Source organism: Poromitra crassiceps (assembly GCF_964638095.1).
Source record: "Poromitra crassiceps genome assembly, chromosome: 2".
Lineage (NCBI taxonomy): Eukaryota > Metazoa > Chordata > Actinopteri > Beryciformes > Melamphaidae > Poromitra > Poromitra crassiceps.
In genome coordinates this window covers 32,537,336-32,555,691 of record NC_139624.1, presented here as the reverse complement: position 1 = coordinate 32,555,691, position 18,356 = coordinate 32,537,336, and the positions used below count along the sequence as shown (strand labels likewise).

The following is an 18,356-nucleotide window of genomic DNA, read 5'->3' as shown; positions in this document are numbered from 1 at the left end:
TCCTGCCAGTTTGCTTGGGCTGTGATTCAAAATACATCCACCAGACGGCGCCATTAACCCAGCATTTAAATGTATTTCGAGTCAAATTGCCATGTCCAAAAGCTTTGGCAAAAACATCACCCACTTTTTCATGTTTGTCACTGCATACATTGATGAAGACTTGGATTCTGTTCAGCATCAAATGTGAAAATCTGCAGTATTTAAAATAGGGTGGTGTGCCAATAGAAAATAACAGTGAACTACATACATCAGTATGTTTAACTTCTTTGTGTGTATACTGTAGATGGTTTTCACAGAATTGTGTTGCTAGGGAACAGTTTGAAACCTATCTTATTTCCTGTCAGCAGGGAGTGATGCTGCCTTCCAGACAACTGGGCCCTTCGGATTTTCTGACCTACTAGGAAAAAGTGCACTGGAATGCCACTCAAAGTGGGAGCTCCGACTTGAAAAAAATCTACCCCCACGACGCTGGGAATCAGTTGTCTGACATCACACAACAATGGCCGCAACCATGGAGTATGTAGTCCAAAGTATGAAGTGCCAAAATAAAACGTATAATGGAATAATATAATAATGGAATCTGTTACCTTATGTGTCGTTGCCACTCCTCATTTTCGTTTAAATATGCAAGGAGGGTGCTCCGCTCATTGTTAAGCTGTCTTGCTATTTGCCAAACAAAAAAAAGTTTGTCGTGGTCCACCATGTTTCTTGCTTGTGGAATGCTTTGAAGGCGGGGGGTGGGACTTTTCCACTGGGAAACCCCCACATCCCAGTTGTCTGGAAGACTGTTTATGTTGTCAAGTTAAAACCATCTATTAACAGAAATACGGACGATATGGTGAGAATGATGGTGGCAGCGATACACAATACATTTACTGTAGATACTGCAACTGGAATTTGGCAGAAAAAAACAAGAGGTAAGCAGCAACAGTATAGTACAAAAGTAAATAAATAACATATCAAGAGGCACAGTGTCGTCAATGTGGGGGTGACAGGGATTTTTCAGAGCTATATCCTGCCACATCTAAGCCACAGTCATCCTTAATGGCTGAGTCAACGAGTCTCTCCACCCCTCCTCCTCCCCTGCCATCATCATCCTCTTCCTCCTCATCATCATCGTCGTCGTCGTCTTCCTCCCCGTCCCTCTCTTTTCGGGACACTCTTTCCGTTTTGGGCCCTTTGCATATCTTGAGGTGGCGGGTGAGGTGGTACTTGGTGAGGAACGCCTTGTGGCATTTCTCGCAGACAAAGTCTCGCCGGCCCTCGTGAGAGTTCATATGCTTCTTTAGGTGGTTGGTCTTAAGGAAGTGCTTGTCACACTTGGGGCACTGAATCCGACGCTCGCTGTGGTGGAAGAAACAAGGAAGGAGGAGGAAACACAAAGTATTAGAGACAATGCAGATCATACATTTCCACATTTACGACAATCAAACCTAAAACATATAAAAACACCATTTTACTTGCACCGCTTTATCAAGTAAAGCAACATTCATACTCGGGTCTCAAAGCCCTCGCCGTGCGCGCCTTAGGGCTACACCGCGGCCGGGGAGCCTGCCAGCGTAGGCCAGACCTAAAACCATGTTAACAACCAGACCTAAAACCATGTTAACAGCCAGACCTAAAACCACTTAACAGCTAGACCTACAACCATGTAAGAGCCAGTCCTAAAACCATGTAAGAGCCAGACCTAAAACCATGTAAGAGCCGGTCCTAAAACCACGTGATAGCCAGCAGGGCCGGGCTGCGTGCTGTCAGCCTCTGGCCCTGCAGCCCTCACGATAGTGACACAAAAGACACCGCCCGCCCACCCAGGCAATTTTATAATACGATGTAGATGGTGAGATAACGGGAGAGTGAAAGTATATGCACTACATTCTCTCCTTGGGGCTAATTAGGCTACGTTCACACAGCAGGTACAAGTGGCCCGAATCTGATCTTTTTCCCCCTAAGTGACTCAGGTCAGTATTTTCCATGACTGTGTCAACAGTACATGTCACATGGAATGTGATGTGACCTTTTTTTAAATACAACCTGGGCTACTTTCAAATGTGGGGAAAAAATCGGATTCAAATCAGATTTTTTGCAATGTGACTTTGGTGTGAACAGACATCTGGCCCATATCAGACTTAAATGTGACTTTTACGTCATTCCAGAGCGAATCGGTCGCCTGTAGTGAGTGTCTTGCCATGAGAGTCTTGTGGAGAGGTGCTGACAGATGGAGTTGAAAGTAGCGCTTGACATTATGAAATTTTTGATGAACTCTGTTTCAGTGTAGGCATGCACGTCACGGTCCCACCACTCCTGGCTTCGACTCCGCATCCACAAACTCCTCTGTACAGAAGCAGCAGCTACTGCTCCACAGAAAGCCATCATTCAAATGTTGTCTCTTTCTCCTCCTCCTCGCTATCATCTGCTCCCATATTCGCTGGCTTCAACTGCACAATAACTTGTAAATTAAAGCGTAAACAACAACACCATCAGCTACCGCCATGTTTACTGCTGTCTTCTTCCGGGTTTACGTAGAACAGCAGTGTGCTGCGTGTGACGCTATTGTTCTTCTGTGCATGTGGGTCACTTCAGAGCCGTGACCTGTTCACACTGGAGTCTGATATTGGCCACTTTTAAAAAGTCTGTGTGAACAGCCACACACAAAAATGAGATCTGAGCAAAAAATCTGAATTGAGCACTAAGGTTTGCTGTGTGAACGTAGCCTAGTCATTGAAATCAAATATTTTACTCATTTTGCGTGTGTCTTTCCCCTGGGACCCCCTCATCAAGGTGACGTTCTAGTATGTACGACTAGCTGCCACCGACAATATCCTAAACTCAATGCTATGTTGAAGCATGTTTCTTGCTTAAAATACATACTGAGAGTGAGAGAACATGTGCTGTTTCAGGTCTTGCTTCCTGATGAAGGCGCGGTCACACAGGTCACACTTGAGTTTCTCGATGTTCCCGGTGTGGATGACCATGTGGGATGCCACGTGGGATTTCTGGGTGAACGACTTCTCGCAAACTGTGCACCTGTAGTTCTTCTGACCTGTTAAGAAGGAAAAGCAGCATGTGAGTCAGCCATGTAGCAGGAATGGATGCATGTCTACGTGCGGAATACTGCAAGACTACACTGAAATAGATGTGGACAGTGCATTTTCTTCTTTCAGCAGTTGTAAATGTTTGAAAAGGCTTTGTGGTGAGATGTTCATAATTATGTAGGGTTTGCCCAGTGTCAAGGACTTTCCACCATGCAACTTGATTGGTTGGTCATGGATTCTGCAACACTAAAATATTTGGTAACGCTTTAGAATACAGCCCGCAAATAAGCATGTAGTTATAGTATAACTACGGGGTACAAGGAGTATAGTTATGGTAGATAACTACGGGGTACAAGGAGTGAATTTAGACTTTAACTAGAGGGTAACAAGATCTGTACTTATAGTATAACTACGGGGTACAAGGAGTGTAGTTATACTATAACTACGGGGTACAAGGAATGAATTTATACTTTAACTAGAGGGTAACAAGATCTGTACTTATAGTATAACTACGGTGTTCCACACTGTACTTATAGTATAACTACGGGGTACAAGGAGTGTAGTTATAGTATAACTACGGGGTACAAGGAGTGAATTTAGACTTTAACTAGAGGGTAACAAGATCTGTACTTATAGTATAACTACGGTGTTCCACACTGTACTTATAGTATAACTACGGGGTACAAGGAGTGTAGTTATAGTATAACTACGGGGTACAAGGAGTGAATTTAGACTTTAACTAGAGGGTAACAAGATCTGTACTTATAGTATAACTACGGGGTACCACACTGTACTTACTACGGGGTACAAGGAGTGTAGTTATAGTATAACTACGGGGTAGGCTACAAGGAGTGTAGTTATAGTATAACTACGGGGTACAATGAGTGTAGTTATACTATAACTACGGGGTACAAGGAGTGTAGTTATAGTATATCTATGGGGTACAAGGAGTGTAGTTATAGTATAACTACGGGGTACAAGGAAGGTAGTTATACAGATCTTGTTACCCTCTAGTTAAAGTCTAAATTCACTCCTTGTACCCCGTAGTTATACTATAACTACACTCCTTATACTAGGGATGGGCATTTCTAGCAAAAACACTATTCGAAATTCGCTGGCCAAAGTCGACTTTTAATCGAAATTCGAAAATAAAAATAAAATGTAAAACAAATTAAAAATGTAAATTTTTTTTTTTTTTTTTTGTGAGTGAAATGTTGCATTGTCTCCCCTGATTCTAAGTATAGTCGAATCGCTTGGTTTGAGCAAGTAAAACAATTTTTATAAGCATTTTAAGCAAGGTTTATGGAAAAATGAATAGCGGATGAAATCCCATGAAGAGGGAGAGGTTGCTTATAAAAATTGTTTTACTTGCTCAAACCAAGCGATTCGACTATACTTAGAATCAGGGGAGACAATGCAACATTTCACTCACAATTTTTTTTTTTTTTTTTTTTTCTTCAATAAACGAATTTCGAATTTCAATAATAAAAGTCGACCTTGATAATAACAACGATTATTCGAAAATTCGAAATTCGATGCCCATCCCTACCTTATACCCCGTAGTTATACTATAACTACACTCCGTGTACCCCGTAGTTATACTATAACTACCTTCCTTGTACCCCGTAGTTATACTATAACTACACTCCTTATACCCCGTAGTTATACTATAACTACACTCCTTGTACCCCGTAGTTATACTATAACTACCTTCCTTGTACCCCGTAGTTATACTATAACTACACTCCTTGTACCCCGTAGTTATACTATAACTACACTCCTTGTACCCCTTAGTTATAGTATAACTACACTCCTTGTACACCGTAGTTATACTATAACTACACTCCTTGTACCCCGTAGTTATACTATAACTACAGTCCTTGTACTCCATAGTTATACTATAACTACACTCCTTGTACCCCGTAGTTATACTATAAGTACAGTCAGTGTGGAACCCCGTAGTTATACTATAAGTACAGATCTTGTTACCCTCTAGTTAAAGTATAAATTCACTCCTTGTACCCCGTAGTTATAGTATAACTACACTCCTTGTACCCCGTAGTTATACTATAAGTACAGATCTTGTTACCCTCTAGTTAAAGTATTAATTCACTCCTTGTACCCCGTAGTTATACTATAACTACACTCCTTGTACCCCGTAGTTATACTATAACTACATGCTTATTTGCGGGCTGTATTCTAAAGCGTTACCAAATATTTTAGTTCAGGCAGCTGTCTCTGTAACATATTTCCCTCTGTCAAAAAAAGCAATAATCCACATTTCTTATCAATAAATATACATTTTGCTACTCTCCATCACTGACCTACTAAACACAGTTCCTGAAAGCTTTCAACATTTGCTGCTCCAAACACTGCTCCGGTGTCTGGTTGTTCTTTCCTGCTCCAAACACCCGGTGTCTGGTTGTTCTTTCCTGCTCCAAACACCGGTGTCTGGTTGTTCTTTCCTGCTCCAAACACCCGGTGTCTGGTTGTTCTTTCCTGCTCCAAACACCGGTGTCTGGTTGTTCTTTCCTGCTCCAAACACCCGGTGTCTGGTTGTTCTTTCCTGCTCCAAACACCTGGTGTCTGGTTGTTCTTTCCTGCTCCAAACACCGGTGTCTGGTTGTTCTTTCCTGCTCCAAACACCGGTGTCTGGTTCTTTCCTGCTCCAAACACCCGGTGTCTGGTTGTTCTTTCCTGCTCCAAACACCCGGTGTCTGGTTGTTCTTTCCTGCTCCAAACACCGGTGTCTGGTTGTTCTTTCCTGCTCCAAACACCGGTGTCTGGTTGTTCTTTCCTGCTCCAAACACCCAGTCTCTGGTTGTTCTTTCCTGCTCCAAACACCCAGTGTCTGGTTGTTCTTTCCTGCTCCAAACACCGGTGTCTGGTTGTTCTTTCCTGCTCCAAACACCCGGTGTCTGGTTGTTCTTTCCTGCTCCAAACACCTGTTGTCTGGTTGTTCAGACATCGAACAGACAAACAAAGAAAACAGTGCTGCCGGCGCCTACAGAAACTCAAACTTAATCAAAAGAAAATCCAAGGAAAAATAAATGACAGTGTACACACATACTGGACACACTGGGTGGGTTTCCATCCACCTGTTTTTATGCAAATTCTCAATTTGCGCATGAAAAACCTGAGTGCAAACACCTGAAAATTCAAAAAAAAATCCAAATATCACAAACAAAGTTTTCACGCTTGGAGGAGGTGGAAAAGTTGGCGTATCAACAAAAGGAAAATGTGACTAATGCAGTGGAAACAGATGAAGCAAATCGGTTACCTCTCTTGTAACCAAACCCCATTCAAAAACCATGCAGTTTCATGTTGCATTACTTATAGGGGTGGGGGAAAAAATCGATTCACCTAAGTATCGCGATTTTTAATGTCACGATTTTTTGGATCGATCTTTTATTCCAGAATCGATAATCGCAAAAAAAAAAAAAAAAAAAAAAAAAAATTTTTTTTTGTGCTTGCAGTCAGGCCACTCACTGAACAGCAGGCCAGGCGCCGCCTACTGGTTTACTAGTGGTTTTATTACTTTATTAGTTAGTCTGAAGTAATAATTACACTTCAGGGTTAAAGTGGGTGCATCTCATTGTAAAATTGGACTTCAAACGGCCCAAATTTCACGCGCGTTGGCCCATATCGGCCTGGCCTGCTTGGTATCTAATGCCCGGCCTGAATTATGATCCCAGTCCGCCCCTGTTTTTAACTATATCGCCCAGCCCTACTCATGATATATAATATACAGTCTCTAGTGTATGATTCAACTTTTCCCATGTTCTAATCTAGTGTAAAAAAGCAAACAAACTGAAAAAAGAAAAGAAAAAAAGAAACAAAAATCGCAATAAATCGTAATATCGAATCGCAATAATCGTAGAATCGCAATACTTAAGAATCGCAATATAAATCGAATCGGCACCCAAGAATCGTGATAGTATCGAATCGGGAGATAAGTGAATCGCCACAGCCCTAATTACTTACTGCCAAAAGTTACACCCCAGCCATAAAAGCCTTGTTCTGAATAGGTAGGCTAGGATGCACTCCACGTGTCAGCATCACTAAATACACTTGTACGCAGAGATGGGCAGTATTTTAAATACATGTATTTCAAATACGTATTTCAAATACATTTGTGTATTTTGTAATTTGTATTTGGCTGGACTGAGAAAAATAAGATGTAATTTGTATCAAGATACTTTCAGACCTTGTATTTTGTGTATTTTAAATACATTAAATACTTTTTTCTGTAATTTTATGTCATTTTATTCTCAAATTGACACATTCTTACCATTGACACAGGTTTAAACTGTGGAGAAAAATGTTTTGACATGTCACTACTCTACCTCTGATTGGCTTACCCTCAGAACAAACTCAACCACAAATCAGAGGCAGAGTACGGTGGGTCTTGAGTCAGACTTCTTCTACGTCTAGTATGAAGCCTTGTATTGGTGGAAATCCCCCCAGAAATAAATTACTAATATAAATTGATGATTAGATATTGCATGCACTGGCCTATTTGCAAATGAAACGGTTTACTGCATATTCAAACCAGTGTATCATATTAGAAAGACACAACTAATTATCTTCTTAATTAAAATTGGAAAAGTGGGTGGCAGTGTGTGTGGTGGCAGTGTGGGTCATGATTGTGATGTCATCAGTGATGTCACTCGATCAATTGTGATGTCATCAGTGATGTCACTCGAGCAACTGTTTGCCCAACTGTGATGTCACTCAGGCAGTTGTGATGTCATCAGTGATGTCACTCGAGCAACTCTGATGTAGTATGAGCCGATGGCGCACATTTGCACGATGGCACCAAGGTGGGTGGGCGGTGTCTGTCTGTCTGTCAGTCATGATTTTGGGAGCCCGTGGAGCCGGCCATAACTGCAGCCATGGCACATCATCTCCAGGGATACTGTTATGGTGTCAGATATCTAGGGAATTGATGAATTGACTAATTGTTGCAGCTCTTTATCGGTTTTTATAAAATGTATTTTTATGTATTTTCAAAATACAAAATACGTATTTGTATCTCAAATACTTTTTCAGACCAGTATTTTGTATTTGTATTGTGATACATTTTTTGAGCAAGTATTTGTAATTTGTATCAAAATACTTTATGATGTATTTTCGCCCATCTCTGCTTGTACGGTAAGCAACGCATTTAGGCACAATTAGAAGGTTTAGACCGCCCGCGCTCTGTGTTTTAATAGAAGAAGAACTTCTGCTCTGTGGATGATACATTACGTATGCCGAATTGAATAGATGTTTGTCATACAGCTCGGTCGCTGACTCGCTGCCTGCAAGACAACAGCACCTATCAGGTTTGAATCAGTAGGCAGACAGCACCTACTCCTAATATCCGCATAATAGTAATGGATTGGAAACGCGCACAATTTTGCATTTTCTTTTGCCGATTTTCTGAAAATTCGGTTCAAATTCGCGATACACTTGGATGGAAATCCAACTACTTTTTGACTGACAGGTGATCTCTGAGCGCTTTTAAGACAAAGGCCAAAATCCAAAGCGGGGATGTGGCAGATGAGCGCTAACAGCGGTGCATGTACTGGCCTGTGTGGATCCGGAGGTGCATCCGGAGGTTGCTGGGATCGCTGAAGGCCTTGCTGCAGTATTCACACTTGTGAGGCTTCATCCCCACATGGCCCATGAAGTGCAGGTTCAGCTTAGTGGATGTGATGAACGCTCGGGAACACATGCTGCACTTGAACTTCCTCTCCCGCACGTGGCCCTGACCACCCGAGTTTGCTCTGGAGGTAGTGTGATTAGCGTTCGTGTTACTGCTGTTATCATTGTTTGTATGGCCCGTGCTGTGGGCGTGGCAGGGCCAAGGGGACGAGCAGGAGCTAGAGGTCCCATTGGTCAGTTTCTCTGCCTGGTGAGCGTGTTGCTGTTGCTGGGGTTGCTGCTCTTGCTGCTGTTGTTGCTGTGACTGCTGCTGAGTGTGGTCCTGCTGTGAGGGGCTGTGGCTGTGTGGAGGTTGGCTATGGCTGTGGTTGCTGTTATGGTTGCTAAGATGAGACTTGAGCTCAGCAAAGGAGGAGCACTCTTCACCACACTGGCAGATCTGGCCCTCAGGCACCTGAGGAACACCTGTGGAGGAAAGAACGGAATGGTCAACATCAATTCACTAGTAACTAATGCCCTTCTTCTGCTGAGAACATGTTGAGTATAATCATATTTAGACATAGCAAGAGCATGTTGTAGTCACAACGCAATACCACCAGAAAGAAGAATTAATCAAATTCAGGAGACAACATTGCGTTTATGAAAATTGGCACCACCTAGTGAAATTTAGCCCAAACTAACATTCTTGCTGTTGGTCTACTCTGTCATACAGCAGGTCTTGTCTACACTGTGAGGTCCTGTAATGCTTTGTCCTGCAGCTAGTGTGTCAGTCTTGTATTTATTTACCAATAGTCTTGTATCTAACATTTATCTATGTGAAAAATCTAATGACACTAACCAGGATGCACACTCAGACATGTTTAAAGAGATCATCAATAAGGCATCTCTATCAGCTGAAATAGGCATTTTAAATCATGAGGTGTGAGTCAAAGTCGTCTCACCCATCAGCCTGCTGTAGTCTCTGCTGTAATAGAAGAGCAGCTCGTGGTCTGGGTGGATGTCTGTGGTAGTGCAGAAGAACAGTTTACCGTTGGCAGGGTAGGCCACCAGGTTCTGCTCCTCATGGGTCCTACAGCCACACACACACAGTAACATTAACATAAACATATACCGCAAAACTTCAATTAAAAGCCGAGTCCCAAATTGCCGCAGGTCCCATATAGGACCGGGGTCTTTTGTAAATAAACACCCAGGCTATTAATTGAAGTATTACGGTAAATGACATACTGTACATGCTTGGTGAAAGTAATATATTAGCTCTGCTGCATGAATATGGTAAAACATTATGTGTGGTTGTTAGACATTGTGATTGATGATTTGGGGGACAAAAATATTTTAGTACTCTTCGTATCTTATACTGTATATATATATTTTTAATTACATACATAGGTTGCTCTAAGACAAATTACACTTTTCACAATTGTGCAGCCATAATGTCAGCTATATACACTCAACATGATTCAAAATGTACTGTATAAACGCATCTGAGATCATCTAGGACAGTGGTTCTCAAACTTTTTCACCCCACAAATGTATCACCTTTCAGACATGTTTTCAAGTACCTCTTTCACCAGCAAAAAAAAGGGGGGGGGTTAGAAAGAATGTATTTGATTGTTTAGCTTTGTTTGGCTGAGTAAACGTGAATATTAAATTGCAGACCCAGAGTAACAAGCCAGCTGGATTCTTGGCAGATCTTGAGATCAGATAACGCGAGTGAAAACAAAACCATCCATCTGGCAGCGTCAGGTTAGACCCAGAGCAGGTTAATGCAGAAAAGAAAGTTTTGCACAAATATCAAATACGTGGATCCAAAGGGTCGTTGCTACTCCAACGCTTTCTCTCAGGGTGTTCAGGTACCCCCTGTCTCAGGGTGTTCAGGTACCCCCTGTCTCAGGGTGTTCAGGTACCCCCTGCAGTCATTCAAAGCTCCCCCTATTTGAGAAATGGTGATTCTAGGATAATCCCATCGTGCACGGCGTGACTTACCTTGCCTTGCGGACAAACATCATCCAGTTGCATTCATTCTCGTCTGTTGTCACAATGCAGAACTCCAGCACATTGTTGTGGTACATCTGAGACAGACAGAGAGAGGACAGTTTGTCATCTTTATTATTTTGGTTGACTTATTGTGGTCTTCTCACTCTCTAAGGAAACCACTATTATATGAAAGCCATTGCCCTGACCTTCCATATTTGAGGGGTGTCTTTTTCCGGCCAATCAGAGAGATCCACATTGCTACAATGTTGCCCAACCATTGGTCCGAAGCAGGTCCTTGGAGGAATGACGTCCCGTGCACAAACTCCTAAGAAATGCCACAAACACAAGTCAGCAAGCATACCGTCTAACTGCATCACTAATCTATTGGATTGCCAACCAAACTTTTCTCTGACTACCTAAGTATGAAATACTATGTCTGAAGTAGTGCTTTTTCCTTGTTCAGACCCTATTCATATACATTTTGTTCATAAAAATCGATTGTATGCCAAACCCACCACATTGGCGCCCAACTGATATTTTAGTGTAGAGATATTCAACCGATATTGGCCTTTCACATTTCAAATGGTATCTTCCCGTGTAAGCCACTTTCAGACATACTCTACCAGCCAAGGAAAACCCTGTTCAACCCTATTTTTGCGCTGTGGATCCTAAGCTCTCGTCACCAAGCGCAAGTGGGTTTCCTCTCTTACCAAGCGGTTCGTCAGCCACGGAGACGCGGAGGCCGAGCGGACGCGGCAGAGAGAGGCGAGCCCGGCTCTGGATGGGCGTGTCTGGGATGAAGGTGACTGGGCCATGCTCTGGACAGTCTGAGGTATATGAGCGCTCACACAGTGTACACCCTGGTAGACAAACCACAACAGCACAAAGGTTACAGGTGAGAGTTGTTTGAGTCACTTATTTTACATAAATGACTAAATGGCCAATAACAATGTCTAACAGTACACTACAGCGAGGGTTGTATGGCAGCAACACATTCAATCCAAATACATTTTTGCCCAAGAAATGCCATGATTTGTACATTAGTATGTGTTGATAATTAGTGTAAATTCCAGGACTAATATTTATTATAGACTATATTGTTCAAATGTAAAAAAGAAAATAACTAGAACGACTGCACCGCAGATATATATGCCTCCGCCAACAAGTGAGCAGTCGACATCCATGTCTGTCCAGACTTTGACGTTTGAGCTAAATGTCAAGAAATTCCGTCAAGGTGTGATGGATATATGGCGTCATAGATATATATAAAGGCTAGATGGCTTAAGGCGGAGTCACCAGCGTCGTTGAACGGCCGCCATCTTGCCACGGTATACGTTCTATGGTAGCTGTTGGAGGGTGAGTGACCTGCACAGACAAAAATACTCATAACTCGCTGAAATCTTGACGGATTTACAAACGGTTTGGTTTATTACAAGCATATTCCGTTCCCGAGATACGGCAAAAAAAACAACAACACTAAAACACTATTTTTTTGATGGGCTCCAAATTACACCAAAATTAAACAGAAGCATCTATGCCATGAGAGGGATTCAGGCACAAAGTTTCATGCAGTTTCATCCATTTTCCTAGGAGTTATGATTGCTGACAACAGATAATACTAACCCAACAACAGATGCTCATAACTCCTATGAAAATGGATGAAACTGCATGAAATTAGGTGCGTGAATTCATCTCATGATGATGATGCTTCGGTTTAAGTTTGGTGTAATTTGGAGCCAAAAATAATAATAAAATGTTAGCGTTTTTTTAACCCATAGATATATATATAAAGCTGAGCTCCCCGTGGCAAGATGGCCGCCATGCGACGACGTCGCTCTCCATTGGCCGGCAGCGCGGGTAAGCTATCTAGCCTTTATATATATCTATGTATAGCGTTACCAAGCTTGAAAATGGCGTTCATGAGGTCACGGTGACCTTGACCTTTGACCACCAAAATGTAATCAGTTCATCCTTGAGTCCAAGTGGATGTTTGATGCAAATTAGATGAAATTCCGTCAAGGCCTTCCTGAGATATCACATTAACGAGCATGAAACGAGCGGTCATGATGTCACAGTAACCTTGACCTTTGACCACCAAAATCGAATCAGTTCATCATTGAGTCCAAGTGGACGTTTGAGGAACATTTTAAGAAATTTTGTCAAGGAGTTCTTGAGATATCGCGTTAACAAGCTTGAAAATGGCATTCGTGACTGAGGTCACAGTGACCTTAAAGTCGAGGTCCATTTCAGACTGAAAACAAATTGAGAGGCAGACCATATACGTGTCAATGATTTGATTTTATCAATTCAGAGGACTGGCTTTGGCATTGGGCAATCCTGGCGTGTTCCACCCCCAAATCCGGGTGGGATTCAGCGTGTTGTCGTGCCACGCAAGTGGGATCCGCGGAGTACCAGGCAGCCACCGGCTTCGTGTGGAACGAGCGGACAATCTGATACATGGGTGCTGCCCGCCCGCCTGGAATCTCCGAGAGACAATCCCTGACAGCCAGGGAGGCTGTCAGGCTCGGGCCATTATCGTTATAAATGTAAATAATATTCTTGGAATGCGTGTTTTAACGAGCCAGTTACATTTCTTTGCATTCTTACAAATTACCGTTTGATTTAGTTTGCATAATTGCTCAAGTTAGTACGGTAGTTAGTTTATGGGCTAGAAACTCTGCCAGATGACAGGCACTAGGCGCCATTTCCCCCTTCATTTGGAAGAGAAAATGATCCTGAAATGAAGATTTGATTGACAGCTGCATGTCGTGAAATGATTGGTTGAAATGGGGTAGAAATTTGATAGTACTAGGTGACGTCAGCAAACTGTACATTACTGTTATCAATGAAATCTTGAAAAATGAACTTTTGATGTGAAAAAGTGAAAAACTAAAGAAATTAGATTTGTGTGATTTGTTTTGCATACATTATTAAATAGGTGCACTGCATACCCAGGTATTGTAACTAAAAGAAAAGAAAAGTCATTTTTGGGTTCAGCTCGACTTTAACCTTTGTCCTTGACCACCAAAATCATCTTCATCCTTGAGTCCAAGTCGATGTTTGAGCAAAATTGGAATAAATTCCGTCGAGGCGTTCCTGAGATATCGCGTTAAAGAGCTTGGAAATGGGGTTTGTGAGGTCACAGTGACCTTGAACTTTGACCTTTAACCCATTGATACCTGATGCAGCATTTGTGTGTGTATCCCTTTAAGACCGGTCTTAAAGGGATACGCACACAAATGAGGGATATACACGCAAATGCTGCATCAGGTATCAATGGGTTAATGATCAAAATCTAATCAGTTCATCCTTGAGTCCAAGTGGAGGTTTGAGGCAAATTTTATGAAATTTCATCAAGGCATTCCTGAGATATCGCGTTAACGAGCATGAAATGAGCGGTCGTGAGGTCACAGTGACCTTGAACGTTGACCACCAAAATCTAATCAGTTCATCCTAGGGTCCAGGTGGACGTTTGAGCCAAGTTGGAAGATCTTCCATCCCATTAACGAACTTGGGAATGGCGTTCGTGAGGTCACATTGACCTTGAACTTTGACCACTAAAATCTAATCAGTTCATCCTTGGGTCCAAGACATCGATGTTTGAGGCTAATTTGATGAAATTCCGTCAAGGCATTCCTCAGATATCGCGTTAACGAACATTGGACGTACGTACATACGGACGGACGGACAACCCGAATGCATAATGCCTGCGGCCTGGCTATCGTCGGCGGAGACATAAAAAAACAAAAAAAGTGTTGAATAAACTGGTTTTAATATAAGACTTGTTTTGCCTTATGACAGCTATCACTTGCGACTGAAAAAAGAAATGTGATATTTGTGGTATCATTCTTTCAAAGATCTCAAGATCTAGCAGGAGCCAAGCTTGACATTATATACCTAATTCATAGGGGTCTAACGGTTCACAAAATTCATGGTTCGTTACGTTTTCGATACAGCAGCTGCACCATTGAAATTAGATTTTAACATTTTTAATTGATTTTTAGTTATTACTTATTTTCACATTCTAGTTAAAAATTGTATTTCGATTTCCAACAATGTTTTTAACACCTTTCATCTTTTTCATCTCAGTTTTAGTTTACCGTGATATCATTGTAGAAGACTTGCAGTGTTCAGCAGTGAAAGTTTTGTTTCATTTGGTTTGCAATGCGTATTGAACCTAAAGCCTCATACCTAAACGGTTCGGTACAAATGCGCGTATTGTTACCCCCCTACAAATTGGTTTAAATAAAGTTTATTAACACATTTCGTATTACGTATTTTCCATCGGATTTGTATGATTTCCCATACAGAGCTATAGGAACCACACAAAACAACTACCAGAGCTAAAATGAGGTTCTCCACACTCACAGATGGTGTAGGCAGTGACCATGTTCTCCTTGTTGGAGGTAGAGTCCTCTAGCTGCAGGGTGGAGTTGACCAGCACCAGGTTGTTTTCCGGCCCTAGGGACACCTCCGCTGTGATGGGCGACACGTTCACTGCTTCCAGTCCCATCCCAGAGTGTCCATGAAGGGACACCGGCTCCAGTTGGCCCTGGGTGGACATGGAGCCAGTGAGCACCACACTGACAACCCCGGAGTTCAGCTCCCCGGTCGAGTGGAGCTGCTCCCCCAGGCCACCTGCTCCTCCCCCGGCATTGCTCACCTGGCCCCCCATGTGCTCTGGCTCCATCACCCCCGGCAGCTCCAAGACAGGGGGCCCATGGAGGGGCATCACCCCACCAGACGAGTCCACCCCGGTCAAGCCCTCATGCGGCTGGGGCTGCCTTCCTCCTCTGAGTTGCTGCTGGGTGTCGGACACCGTCACCACCCCGACCCCGTCCATGGTGGCCAAATCCTCCCCCATCCTGTCAGGGGACATGGGGCTGCTGACGCGGGACTCCATGGCCAGGCCTGTGGAGTCCAGCTCATGTGCACTGCCCTGGTGGAGGTCGCCCTGGCCGCTCACCTGTCTGGAGTCCAGGGGCACCAGGCCCTGCTCCAGCGGGCCCCCGGGGCCACTGTAAGGGTCCAGACCTGAGGGGTTGTTGCTGGCCACAGACAGGGTCCCATCCATGTTGAGGCTGCTAGGGTGGATGTACTGAGGTGGGGGACGGTCTGCCAGATAGGACAGGATACCTACAGCAGCAAAGAGAGAACAAGATTCTCTATCAGAAAGCTGCTGGATTGTTTCACAGCACAAAACAGAAAGGAGGGGCACAAGTAACAACATCCCTGTGATAGAAATTAGTTCATGGGAAATGTGGTCTTAATTGTAGTAACTCTAGCATTAGGCTATCAATAATCTTGACCATGGTCTCATTTGTTTACAGTCAGTATGCCATGGAATTGGAAAATAAAGAAAATACCATCGAACATCTTCCTGATATTAAGTTACAGCATCTTGTCTTGTCATAGCTTAAAAAAAGCCTTGTCTAACTAATCTGTTTCTCTTTATCTACATGTCCTGTCCTCCTTTGTGATTGGCATAGATTTAATAATGGAAATCAATAAGGGATAATGGCTTTAACCTGGATTCACCTCACCAGTGTACTTCATGAAGAGTAAGTGTCCCTAATATTTTGTCCATTCAGTGTACATGCTGAAAAGTAAGATTTGCTTTATATGTGCTGTGTATCATGCGCACATTTCTGCTGAAAAGGCACCTGGCAGTATGTGTCGGAAGTAGCTGCTCTCCAGATGTGGGTACGGCGGAGGCGGCAGGGAGTAGTTCCTCTCAGGCAGGCCGCACATCACTCCTCTGTCCCCCAGCGGACCCATGGGCAGCATGAGTGACAGGGCCGAAGGGAGGGAGCCCAGGGAAGGACCCAGGCTGGGGATGGCCACCGGCATGCCTGCAGAAGCATGAATAGCTGTCAATTCAGCACAACACCGAGAGATTATCTATCTGAGATAACACTCCAAATTAGATCAAAGGGATTGACTCTGAAGAATCAAAATTTTGACCAATTGTCCATTTGGTATACCAACAGCACAAGCTGCAGACCAGTACAGAATAGATGCTTATATGATTCTTAAAATGCAGGATGTGATTTACCAATATTAACAAAGACAGACCCGTGCTTTCTTACCTGGAGTGGGAATGGGGTTGTGAGTGGGGGAGGTAGGCAGACCCAGGTGGCTGGCATTCACAGACGGCACACTGAGCTGGTCCATGCCCACAGGACTCAGGTTCATGTCATTCATCCTAGAGAGATAAATGGCCTGCATTTATATAGCGCTTTTATCCAAAGCGCTTTACAATGAGTAGGTACATTCACCTATTCACACAGACATTCATATGCCAATGGTGGCAAGCTACCATGCAGGGTGCTGGCACATCCATCGGGAGCAAATTGGGGTTCGGTGACTTGCCCAAGGACACAGAATCGACATACTCGAGGAGGTGGGGATCAAACCACCGACCTCTTTTAACCAAAGTGATAGAATTTTTGTTAATTTGTTCGATTGTCTTTTTGTAATGAGACCATATGGAAAGTTTGTAATTTATAAGATGAACTGGGTTAGGGCATTTACAAGCTTATAGCTTCAGCCCTAACCTTTTCGGCCAGCATCGTATGTTTGTTTTGTTTCGCATGTTTGTTTGTTTTTTTGTGATGTGGCGCGAAATAAACTTTATTCATTCATTCATTCATAGTAGACGACCCTCTCTACCTCAGTCTTGAGCATAACATAATCAGAGTAACCCAACTACACACAGGTGCATGCTAGTATTGAGGATATAAGAAATGCAGAGGTGATACATGTAGGCAGTGCCAGCTACCTGAATTCAGCAGTTGCTGTCCATCATCATCAATGTGCTTGATAGAGAATGGAATTTCACCATTCCTCATCCGCATTATAATGATTCAAACAGCTTATATAAACCACTGGACAAGGTCTCAGCAAAAGGAGTAGTCCTCTGCCATGGGTGAATCTATATGTGTCAGATGTCATGTCATAATGTGTCTAACAGTGCTAAAGGATGCATTTGAATTTCTCACTCTGTCAAGGAAAAGACTACACATGAAAACAACTTTACCCACCAGAATGGCTATCAATCTAATATTATCACTCTCCCATGTGTATTTTATTGTGGAATGTATGGACCCCTCTGAGCTGTGTCCTGAATAAAGTCTGAATTGAATATCACAACTGACATTTCATTAAAGCTGTAACATTGCAATAGTGAACGGTGGATTCCAAGTGAATTCACCATTGCCAACCAGTTGTTTACAACTAGTAAACTAAATATAATCCAGTTTACCACACTGCTAAAGGCTAACGTTAGCTATCTCCATAACTCAACAAAACTGAGAAATCACAGGCATTGCAGCTAGGTTTGAGTGCAAATACATGAAATACATCCAGTCATCGGCGAATCTGATGCTTCATAGCAAATCTACTCATTATGTGAAAGGAAAAATGCAACATAGCTAGGTTAGCAACATAGCAAAAACAATGCAACCCTGAACGAGGGCCATATAGCTGCACACTGCCTATTTAGCGCAGATAATCTGCTTACCCGTTAACGTGACCTGCCTTCGAGAATCACAAGTGTCATTATCGAGTTAATTTATTGATTCGTTTATTTTGGACTATATTTGCTCCAACACTCCATGTATTGTTATTTGTATTGTATTGTATGCGACTATGCTGTTAATAAAGTTGCTTAAAAAAACACTACACCGCCACCGGAAG

General features: G+C 42.9%; 1 protein-coding gene across 1 annotated transcript; it reads right to left on the bottom strand.

Annotated features, from left to right (window-relative positions):
• Nucleotides 1–951: 951 nt before the first annotated feature.
• Nucleotides 952–18,285, bottom strand: prdm4 (PR domain containing 4). The gene is made up of 11 exons (XM_083651765.1): nucleotides 18,181–18,285; nucleotides 16,748–16,863; nucleotides 16,322–16,510; nucleotides 15,027–15,794; nucleotides 11,369–11,518; nucleotides 10,865–10,983; nucleotides 10,668–10,753; nucleotides 9,623–9,750; nucleotides 8,607–9,146; nucleotides 2,869–3,040; nucleotides 952–1,344 (listed from the first exon to the last, which is right to left on the bottom strand). Exons 2-11 carry the CDS (start codon nucleotides 16,860–16,862, stop codon nucleotides 978–980), a joined length of 2,634 nt encoding a protein of 877 aa, XP_083507891.1. The 5' UTR covers nucleotide 16,863; nucleotides 18,181–18,285; the 3' UTR covers nucleotides 952–977.
• Nucleotides 18,286–18,356: the final 71 nt, after the last annotated feature.